We start from the raw sequence: 11,625 nt of genomic DNA, 5'->3' as shown, positions 1-11,625 counted from the left end.
GGCACCCGCTTCTTATCATCGCAACTTTGTCGAAGCTATTTAAAGACTTAGAATGTCGAGGTTTAAACACACTTGAGAAACACCCATATATTAAGTTACTATGTGGAATTCTTGCTCTTTGAAGGACCAATTCTTAATTTATGCTTTACCTCCACCAAGTACCTCTTCACTTGATCAACAATCCAAAGTCGTTGCATAAAGTTCGTTAGAAAAATTATGAGCTTTACGATTTTTGTTGGTAAGGATTAAAGGATCTTGTTATCCTTTTACGATTCCATCTTTAAAGAATGTAAATTTTTCTCTATTGAAAATTAGAAAAATCCAGAAAAAAACAGGTCGCATGGATCAGGTCAGCTGGTTGGGCAATTTAAACGGGTTGATCGGAAAAGAGTTGAAAATTCTGTGTAGGCTGGATGGGTAATCGGGTCGACAGGTTTAGTTGATCAAGCTAGCTAGATGGGTTGAATGACTCAATCTGATTGGACAAGTCAAAGGGTCAAACGAACCAGCTAGACCAAATAAGATGGTCAAGCGGAACAATTCCAATGGACAGGCCGAATCAACCAAATTGGTAGCATCAATCAAACAATGCAAGTCGATAGCTGGAAAATCAATGTGAGTCATACAAGACATGTTAGTCGGATGATCTAGACAAGTCAGTTAGACCGACTCTAACGAGCAACCTCAAGTAAACGTGATTCACCATTAAAACCAATGCATATTAATTTTAACTAAAATGATTTATCTTGAAATATATATATATATATATATATATATATATATATTTCAAGATAAATATATACATAAAGTTACAATTACATAAATAGAGTCTTCACTTTAAATTGAAACTCTACCATTCAGTACTCAATATTCACAGCAAACTATTCAAAAAGAAAACTAGAAACAAATTTTTCACGGACTGACTAACTGCATAATCTTTCAGTCGGAGAGCTGAACTTAAACCCCAAGCAAGTTATGTGGGCGATGTCGATAGGAATGCAAGGGCCCCTGCCATTTTTATCTCTCTAGATCAAACAAGAACTCTGCCATCAAGATGGAATTTGAAGGGGCTGCATCACAGCAGTCCCAGAACAATTCTGATCTTTATCATGATACTCTCCTGTGGCGCTGTAAGATAAAGCGACAATAGAGTCAGATAGTTCAGAAAAAAAAGAAGAATTTATTGTGTAGGAAAGACCCATCAAACAGAAAAAAAAAGGTAGAGAAAGATAATTGTCTTCTATATGATATGAGAGCAACGTAACAATTGAGAAACAATTATTCCAAGTCTGTATGATATAAGAGAAAAAGTAATGAGAAACTTGTACAAGCAACTACTAAGACCTTGTATACATTGTTCTCTTAATCTTCCTGAGAATCTTCTTTCAACATCAATGAAGCAAACAAACTAAATCTCACCTCAACGAAGAAAATCTCCCATGAACATTTGGTATACTAGTGACTAGGCACACGATATATGGCATCTTCAATGGTCTAGCACACTTATCAATATGGAAAAATACCTTATATGATTGGGTATGTCAACACACTCCCACACAGCCAACCACATGCCTAGGTCACACTCTGCACACACCTACACCGGACTCTAGGCATGATGGTAGACCACATGCAACCCAATCTCATCGAAAGCACAACACCTTTCTCTGATTTCCTTTATTTTTAACCTCTTTTCCAACCAAGAAACTAGGAATGTAAATGAACTGAGCAGAGCCGGGTTAACTTTCTTTAAACTTGATCATTTTAGTATCAAGTTTGTCCAAAATAAAAGCCTTATCAAGATTGAGCTTTTTCTCGAGCTCAACTAGCAGTTTTATTGTCCTTATCATTTTGGAAAAATGTTGACAAATTAATATTTCTAATTTTAACATATTATGGATGATTAAGCATTGTAAAACAGTATAAATTAAAAACAAATTAAAAAAAATAAAGGAACAAGTTCATAAGAGAGATTTATACAAATTAATAAAAAAGTTTGTTCATAAATTATTCACGAGTTTTGTTAATAAACCAATAATGCATGCAAGCTTATTTGTGTTATATATTCTTTTACTATCAAATGAACATAAATTCTTATCGAACCAAACACCAAGCTTGCTAATAACAAGTTGTTCTTATAGAGAACAAGTGAGCAAAATACCGATTATAAGATAGCGTTGCTACTCCAACTGTACCAGAAACCTTATTTCGTACCTTACGCACATATACCTAAATAAATAAAATTGAGACAAACGTAAAGCAATTTTGAAAGCATATTAGAAGTCAAGACATATAAATGATGATTGTGAACCTCAACACCAAGTCCAGTAGTCAAATTCCGATCGCGATGAATGACAATTCCATTATCACATTTATTTACAAAATGTGCACTTCCACTAATATCATATAGGTTAGGTGCCCTACCATCCCAATCGTGTAGCTGAAAGTATGTTAGTTTCAGAAGAAAAATCGAAACATCAAATAGAACATGAATACCATCCTAAACTGTATACCTGTTTTGGATGGGCAACAAACCACACATGACAAGAGTGCTGCTCAGCAAAGCACTTGACCTTGGTAAGCATTTGGCTCACATACACTGTTTCTGTTCTGTACACAAAAAGCAAGATTGGATTACTAAACACAAATGGCTAGAAACACCTAATTTAAACTAAAATTATGTCTGAGCAATCAAGAAATGCTCACTGAAAGTTGGAACGCTGATGATCAAGTTCATTATAAGGGTCAATAACAAGACCACGAACACCATAACGAAGAACTGCAAGTTTAGCACAGTCAAGAACCCAAGTTACAGATGGAAGGCAATCATCCTCGCACCTATTATAGATTCAAAAAGCAATCAATTGCCAGCTGGCACAGATCAAAAACAAATTACCACAAAGCTTTTGTTTATCCAATATATCCGACTAGAGAAAGAGAGAGAGTTAATATATCAAGCAATTTATGTGTAAGATGAACTACACAGTACTATCAAGCAATTTATATGTAAGATGAACTACACAGTACTTCCTTTGTCTAGCTACATGGACATCAATGTGGCTGTAGTTTAGTGGTGAGAATTCCACGTTGCGTCCCCTCGGGACAGTCTAGTGACTAGCACATGAGGTGTTGCCACCATAAGGTCTGGGGTTCGAATCTCGGCAAAGCCGAGGTAAATGTCTTCCTTATGTGCTAGTCACTATTCCAACTGTTAGTAGCCGCCCGTGATTTACCTACTCCGTGTTGGCCCTGGACGGGTTGACGGCGGCGCTGGGGGCGAGCGTATTCATTTTGCCACCATGTGTATGAAGGAAAAAAAATCAAAATCACTGGAACGGAGACAAACTGAATATGCTTCCACATAAAGACTCACCGAATTAGATAAAATGTATCATCGAGCCATTTTTTTCCCGCTTCAAATTCCTCAACAGTCATTCTGTCAATAGATCCACCATAATTAAAAAGATCCATGAGCAAATAAGTTAATATCAGTATAAAAAAGAACAAAAGTAATAATTAAGAATGAAATAATTGATAGCAAATTTCAGGCAGACACAAATTATAAAAGGTGGTTATGCCATATCTAGAATAAAGTTTAATGGATCAAAATATTAAAAGCAAACGTGAAAAGGGTGTCTAATTATAGAATTAACCTAATCTACATTTTTTATCATACATCAACTATCAACCAACAGATAATACAATGAATAAAAATATATTATGATGGTATAGACATGTTCAAAAGCAATTCTAGACTTAGTTAAGTTGACTTAATTATAGTTGAACATAGACTCTTCCCCGCGATCCCGCATTAGCAGGAGCTGCATGCATCGGGCTGTCTTTTCTTAATCAATTTGAGTAGCGTCTAAGGTGTGGAGGACGACTAGTAAAAATGATTTAATCGGATTTAGTATCACTAAGGAAATAATCTATCAGAAAGTTCAATGGAAGATCCATCAAGCTCAAATCACTGAGACTTACATAGCTTGGCAATGATTATGACTCCATAGATCGACAATGTGGAAAAAATAATGACTGTTTGGGGAGTAAGGAAAGTTAAGACAGATATAATCATATTATGTGAGTTCTAATTTTTTTTTACTTAAATTGACAGAGACACCTATATGTAGAGCTCTAATATAATACCAATGGACATGATAACTCATTGGAGGCTAACCCACATTTTGAAGCACTCATTTAATGGTTACCTCTCTACTCCTATTTCTCTCCTTTCTCTCATAGGAAACACGAGCTCCTCAACACGTTGGAGCATAAATAATTCAGTTTCTAGTTTGTTACAAAATAGAAAACACACACACACACACACACACAAATAACAAATTTCAAATTTGTTTAGAATTATTGTATAGAGGATTTTATAGAGAGAAATGTAGATACAATTTATGGGTCTGCTGAAACTCTAGAATGATTAAATGCTACATTCTCAAAGATAACATATCAAATTACTCGCGGAGAAGATAATGGCAAGTGTAATCACATTGACTGTTGATTACCACACGAGCATGTTTTCTTCAAAGGGAGCATAAAATTGAGAGAATCCTAAGTCACCATTTTGAACAGGTAAACTATCATGAAATTTGTTACCTTGCACTGAAGAAGGGTTTCTTAATGTGCTTTTCCAAAAGTTTCCGTGCATGTTCTTCAACCTAAAAAATCAGCATCATAAATAATGCAACCACAAGAAAAAAGTAAAAGTAGAAGATTCACATAGTAAACCTTGTTTTCCATTGAACAGAGTGCAAACTTCCATCCATGACTTTCATTGATATTACATAACAAGGCATCTATCCACTCACTTTTGCCTGAATTTGGAACGCCTGTTATTAAGGTCAGCTCTCCAGCCACAACCTGCTCAAAACACAAAATAAATTTCCAAGTAAATCTTGCATAAAATTGTAAACATTGACATGTATCTTTGAACTCCCGTCTTGCCTAAGAATGTCAAAGAAATTGAGATTCTTTTATATCATTGCTCCAGAATTGGTAACTAATAGATTAAAAAATGCCACAAACAATAAATTTTGAGGACAAATGTTATAGACTCGAATATCTACAAAGATGGCAACTCACAAAGAAGCTATTGCATGATTAGCATGGGACAAAAAAGTGTAAATTGATACAACCGCATGCTGGATGCTGAATTAGATAGTTGGCATAAAATGAAGCCTAACCATTGGACTTTGTGGCATCATTTTGGCATCTTAAGTTCAAATTTTTTGAAAAAATAAAATACGAAAACTAATCCTGATAAAAGGAAATACACATGAGATCCTTAATAAATCATTTTTGGCATCTCAAGAGCAACATATGAAAAGATTAAATTGTTGGTTAAAATCTGAATGATTTGAGGTATTATTGCTGTAGTAACCTCTAAGAATTTACAAGATAATATATTATTGAGGCATAAGAAATTTCTCAATCCAATGGATCACATGAGATTTATAATCACAATTCTAATATAACAACTAGCCACCAATTTTCTGCACTTCCTATCAAATATTATGATATAACAAAAAAAATAGCAAGAGTCCTAAAAGTTAGCTATGAAGTTTCACCTACATAGCAGACAAGAAGCTAAGCCAGCATAATCATAATAACTCAGTCAATATAGAAACCAGTTCTGTAATATCATATCAAGGAACACTAGTATATTGTAAATTATTGACAGCAGCTAGTGCATTGCAAGCAAGCAATAAGGTTTTTGCAGGATGAAGTGTTGCTTTGGCTCAATTATTCTCTTGATCATTTCATGCAACACCATAATCATATTAATGCAGAGCACTTTTTATTTATTTATTTTGAGTGGGTCATGCAAGTGGTGCAACTCTGTCAAAGCAACTCAAACTCAGATGAAGAAGATGGGGAACACCTTATAAGCCCTCAAAACAAGAGTAAAACCATGTTAACAATTGCATTAATCTTAATATAAGATCAATAATTAGATAAGATGTGTATAGTAGACACAAAATAGTTGGGAATCAAATTTTGCTGCTGTTTGTTGTCATGTAAGCCAGGTCATTAATGATTTTGTGGTTGTTTGTCTAAGAGTGGTGATCCTGTCCGAAAGCTGAGAAGACGACGGGTGGGAACGTGATTCTGGTGTTGACTAGAAGAAGACTCCACACTGTCTTGCAAAACCAAGAAAGTTAGTGCTAGGCCAGGGAAGGGGTCCCCGACATTAGCCCTCCGACGTTCAAGTCAGTGATCCGTGTAGGAGGAGAAGAACAGTAGTAAAAAGACTGTAGCAATGGTCATTTTCAAATATGAAGCATCGAATACCTCCGCCGGTAGATGGAGACCCCTTTTTATAGTGCCACGTAGTGTCTATGCATGCATCCCAAAACGAGTACACGTTTTCCAAAGCTTTCTAAGAAAAGACAAGTTGAAAAGTGTCTCTGACGCCTTTCCTTAAGCATGCACGCAAATCTTTGATGTGACATACTGGAAACTTCTAAAGTATGATTTGCCTGCGGGACATTCTTTGTTGTCGGCGACACAAATTTTCAAAAGGGTACGATAAGACGTGTATGTGGGTCCCGCTGTAGGCCGACAGGGGGCCCCTCGGCCGAGGTGTCACCAACTCGACCGTACTGAATGGAGTCCGTTCTTCATTTGACCTTACTGTTGTCGGAGAGGTGTATTAAGGTCCGATCGACCAGGGCGAGCCAGATAACTTAGTATTTGGCCGCACAGACGATCTGGTGGGCATTTCACGTCCGACCGGCTCTCAAGGTCTGCTCGACCCACTTTGATTTATCCACACTCCACAGTCTCGTAGCCCACCTAGCCCTGTGATTTTAACCGTTTGACTTTGACATTCATTTCAGCCGGTCTTCCTTACTTTGACCCTCCTTTTGGGGGGTCCATCTTCATCACTGTATCACAAATCTTCCCCTCAAATTTAGTCGAAGGAGACTGCAAGTCCAACTGACTGGACAATTAGTATTTTTTGCGACTCTTCTTCCCGACCATACGTTCGGCTTCTGGATCGCCACTCAAATTCTAAGAAAACTCCTTACCTCTCGGACAGGGGACTTCGAGGTTGACACTGCCTAGATCGGACCTGGACGACAGTTAGCCATTTGTTAGCTCTTTTTTGATCCCTTTCCCAAAAGACCTCTCATACTCCCAGTGCGTTTTAATTACCGCTGACCTGATTTCTCGAAAATCACTCAAATCTATTTCCATTAATGCGAAGCATGCCCAACATGCTTTTTAATTATGCGCCTGCTAATTATATCCTTTCATCATAAATGCATCTGATGATCTACCTCCATGTGTCACTTTTTCCTGTCGTCGAATGTATGATGTGACAAGCGACTGTTGGGATTCGATGTGACGGCTGCCTTTTCGAATTCGACAACCCAAATTAAGCCTCACTTTCCTAAACCCTTAATCAGACGACTCTGATTAACCGACGGCTGGGCTTTTTAAACCCTTTATTTCTCCCTTCGCCGTATCGGGCTAGTCTTCATCTTCCTTGCTACTTGCTCTATGTTCATCGCAGGCGATTCTTCCCAAGTAAGTTCTTTCTCCTTTCTCCCTTGGATCTTTGATGGCGCGCTCACCTTCTCCTCCTATCATCTCGTAGCTGTGGTACACCTCCACCGAGTCCGACTTCAATGTTGACGAGATGGACCAAATGAAAATGACTTATCCCATTCCTGACGATTATCAAATCGTCATCCCTTCTGCATATGATTGTCCTCATGCGCCCCTGACGACTTCCTTCCTTTCTTTAAAGATCAATTATACGTCGGTCTTCGTTTTCCTATCCATCCTTTTTTCTCTGAAGTTTGTAGGTATTTTGACATCCCGTTATCGCAATTGGTACCTAATTCCTTTAGGTTACTGTGCAGGATTGTGGTACTATTCCGTTTGTATGGAATTCCTCTCATGCCTCGTATTTTCCGCTATTTTTATTATCCCAAATTATTCGAGCCAGGTGTCTTCCCTTTCAAGCCTGAGTGGGCACCGTTTATTTTGAAAAGATGCTCACGTCCAATAAGTATGGGTGTAAATGACCCAAGCCGCTCGTGAGTTATTCGAAGCTCGATTCAATAAAAGCTCGTTTGAGCTCGTTTAATGAGGCTCATTAAGATAAAGAAACCAAGCTCAAGCTTCACAATATTCGGCTCGTTAACTCGTGAACATGTTCGTTAAGCTCATGAATCAACTTTTAAATAAAAAAAATAATAGTTTTGATATTGAATTATAGATTTTACACTCTACTTATGAAAAACATAGACAAATATATTAAATTTATTTATTAGAATAAAATTATAAATTTTAACAAGAATATTATAATTTTTTAAAAATATATAATTTATTTTTTAATGAATATTTAAATTTATAATTTATATTTATTAAGCTCGTTTAGGTTCGATAAAAGCTCAAATAAGCTCGTGAGCCATGAATATATTCGTTAAATAAAACTCGAGTTCGGCTCGACTCGACTCGATTACACCCCTACCAATAAGGATTGTTATTCTCATTACTTCTACATCCGACTTCCCAACCGACCCGCTTTTCCGAGCGGCTAGCAGTTGGATCTACCAAACTCTCCAAGGTTGGGAGACCAATGGGAGTCGACCTACCTCCAAGCAGCCGCACAATTGGCAGGTCTAAAAGACCGCATACACAAGCTACTACTAGAGGGCGTCTTGTATATATTCGGGTTGAGTCCCATCCGAGTTGGGTTGCCCAGCCCTTTTGGTAAGCAATTTTTTCCTTCTGTCACTTTTGAATCTAATTGATTTCGTTTTCTTTTTTGCAGCCAAAGTGATGTTCAGGGCGTTGCTCGACGGCTCTAGCAAACTGACTGATGCAGAAGTCGAGGCTAGGGGGCAGCCGAGATGGAGAGCCACAAGCTCTTGCCGATAGGGCACTCTGAAGAATAGACCGGCGAAGCAGAAGCAAGCTGGGGGGGCAGCAAGTGACGCTGCGGCCGACACTGGCGAGCTACCTCCCGAGCGCTATTCCATGGCGCCCAAAGCAGTTCCTTCAGAATCTGCCACCTCTGGCGAGTCGCTAATCCAACACTAGCGCCGCAAAAGGCTCTGGCCGAAGGCTTCTTCCCGCTCGAAGGTCTCTGTTCCACAAACTTCTGCTGTCGCGTAGGCTCTGCGACCTCCATCAGAGCGGGAGAAAGCTCTTCCTCTATAGCCCCCGAGAAGGCGGTCGGTCTACCGACTCCTCCATCCTCCAATCGAACACCATCGCTGTCAACGTTGTTGATCGGCACCATCTTTCCTACCACTTCTGCCGATCGACTCAGCGGCCCCTGTATCTATAATCCATTCAACCCCACTGTCTAAGTTCAAGAGCAAATCCACTTTAGAGCCCATCTATCAAATTGCTAACTAGCGCCACCCGGACGACGCCGAACCACGTTCCCCCAAACACAAGATCATAATACAGGGTCCTTTGGCACAGACCTGAGCGGATGCTAGGGCTAGGGCGACGACAATTCCACCCGATGAACTCGCTGACAGTTTCAGCCAGAAATCTACTAGGGTAAGTTCATCCGGACTTTTTACATCTGTGTTTCTTGATTAGTCATAATTGACTTCTTTTTCTATCCATTCAGTTTTGGACGGAAGGCCCGACTCTGTGCCAGAGACTAGCCCACCTGGAACAGGAGAATAAGCAGCTGCAAGCCCCGGTCAAGGAAACAAGCGCCTCGCAAGCTCTAGTCGAGCAATTACTCAATTAAAGGACGACTTTGAGAGAACTTCTGAGCAACTGTTGAATTTCAAGCGAGCTCTGACCGTGGAAAAGGACAAGAATCACGATCAAGCCATCGAGCTGGAAAAACTTAGGAAGCAAGCCCACAAGTTTGAGGCGAAGATCAACTCGGCCAACACTCGGAAGCTCAGGGCTATCGAGGACCTCAACACCAAGAATAAAGAGGGTCGTGCCCTAGCAAAGAAGTTGGAGGAGGCAGAAGCCACCTTGGCCGCAAAGCAAGTCGGTCGTACAACCGAGCAGGCGGGCCACGAACTCCAGCTCGACGAGCATAAAAGAATAATCGACAAAAAGGACATCAAGCTATGCTCACTAACCGCCAAACTTGCTAGGAACAAGGAGGAAGAACCTGGCCGATTGGAAACCTATAGGATGGAGTACCTTCACTCCAAAGATTTCAACCAGATGTTGACCAATCGGACCCTCCGACTGTTCGGCTATGGCATTGATGGGACCCTTCAGCAGCTAAAGGAGGGCGGTTATCTTTCAGCAAAGGTCCCGGCAACGTTCATCAAGAGGGAGAAGATAGTGGAAGCGCTCCCATATGACATGGTTCTTGCGACTTGGCTTAGCTTTCTTTTAAGTTTGCCAACAACTTCTCGTGGCAACTAAGTATTTCTTGTAAAAAATTTCTAATTTTCTAAGTTTGATTCGGCCCGTTATGTGTTTTCGAGTTCTCGTTCTGTGGATGCGCTAACTTTTACCTTTAATCTGTAAGACTTAGCTTCTTCGATCTACTTTGAGTGAGAATAAACTCACTTATAACTTAGCCGATCAGCTCGAGAGCCTTGGACATTTAGCGCGAGGACTTTGTTCACTTAGAACTCGACCCAACGGCGCAAGACTCAGGAAGCACAAGAAAATGCTCGCTTATAACTCGGCCGAACGGCTCGAGAATCCAGAGGCTTCGCGCGAGAGCAAGCTCGCTTATAACTCGGCCAAACGACTCGAGAGTCTAGAGGCTTCTCGCGAGAGCAACCTCGCTTATAACTCGACCAAACTGCTCGATAGTATGGGACACTTAGTCATGAGGGCATGCTCATTATAACTCAGTCGATCGGCTCGAGAGTCTAGGACACTTGGCGTGAGGGCTTTGCTCGCTTATAACTCGGACGAATGACACGAGTCTAGAAGCTTCGCGCGAGAGCAAGCTCACTTATAACTCGGTCAAACGGCGCGAGAGTCTAGGACACTTAGTCGTGAGGCCATGCTCACTTATAACTCAGTCGATCAGTTTAAGAGTCTGGGACACTTGGCGCAAGGGTTTTGCTCTCTTATAATTCGGCTGAATGACGTGAGAGTCTGGAAGCATTGCGCGAGAGCGAGCTCACTTATAACTTGGTCGAACGGCGCGAGAGTCTGAGACACTTAGTCGTGAGGACATGCTCACTTATAATTCGGCCGAATGACGCGAGTCTGGTGCACTTAGTTGTGAGGACATGCTCACTTATAACTCAGCTGAATGGCACGAGAGTCTGGAAGCTTCGCGTGAGAGCAAACTCACTTATAACTCGGCCGAACGGCGTGAGAGTCGGACACTTAGTCATAAGGGCATACTCACTTATAACCCGGCCAAACGACGTGAGAGTCTAGGACACTTAGTCGTGATGGCATGCTCACTTAGAGCTCGGTCGAACGGCACAAGAGTATGGGACATTTAGTCGTGTGAGCATGCTCACTTATAACTCGGCTGATCGACTCGAAAGTCGAGGACACTTGGTGCGAGAGCTTTGCTCGTTTATAACTCTGCCGAACGGAATGAGAGTCTAAAAGACTGAATAATTTTTCATTTAAATCTTCCTGCATTCATAGAACAAATATGTTTACAATTTACATAAATTTAATCGCAAACTTACTACC

At 40.2% G+C, this 11,625-nt stretch overlaps 1 protein-coding gene across 2 annotated transcripts in view; it reads right to left on the bottom strand.

Annotated features, from left to right (window-relative positions):
• Positions 1-815: 815 nt before the first annotated feature.
• Positions 816-11,625, bottom strand: part of LOC121988539 (twinkle homolog protein, chloroplastic/mitochondrial-like) — a 33,441-nt gene continuing 22,631 nt past the window's right edge. For both annotated transcript variants that reach the window (XM_042542008.1, XM_042542009.1), the window contains 8 exons: positions 4,735-4,866; positions 4,603-4,664; positions 3,371-3,433; positions 2,704-2,835; positions 2,511-2,607; positions 2,309-2,437; positions 2,159-2,226; positions 816-1,128 (listed from right to left, as the gene is read on the bottom strand). In XM_042542008.1, the coding sequence (XP_042397942.1) occupies positions 1,050-1,128; positions 2,159-2,226; positions 2,309-2,437; positions 2,511-2,607; positions 2,704-2,835; positions 3,371-3,433; positions 4,603-4,664; positions 4,735-4,866 (762 nt within the window). In that variant the 3' untranslated portion in view covers positions 816-1,049. The remainder of the gene's footprint in view (positions 1,129-2,158; positions 2,227-2,308; positions 2,438-2,510; positions 2,608-2,703; positions 2,836-3,370; positions 3,434-4,602; positions 4,665-4,734; positions 4,867-11,625) is intronic.

The sequence above is a fragment of the Zingiber officinale genome, chromosome 6B (genome assembly GCF_018446385.1).
Source record: "Zingiber officinale cultivar Zhangliang chromosome 6B, Zo_v1.1, whole genome shotgun sequence".
In the NCBI taxonomy this organism is placed as follows: Eukaryota; Viridiplantae; Streptophyta; class Magnoliopsida; order Zingiberales; family Zingiberaceae; genus Zingiber; species Zingiber officinale.
The sequence above is the reverse complement of the archived record's forward strand: the minus strand, read 5'-3'. Positions and strand labels throughout refer to the sequence as shown.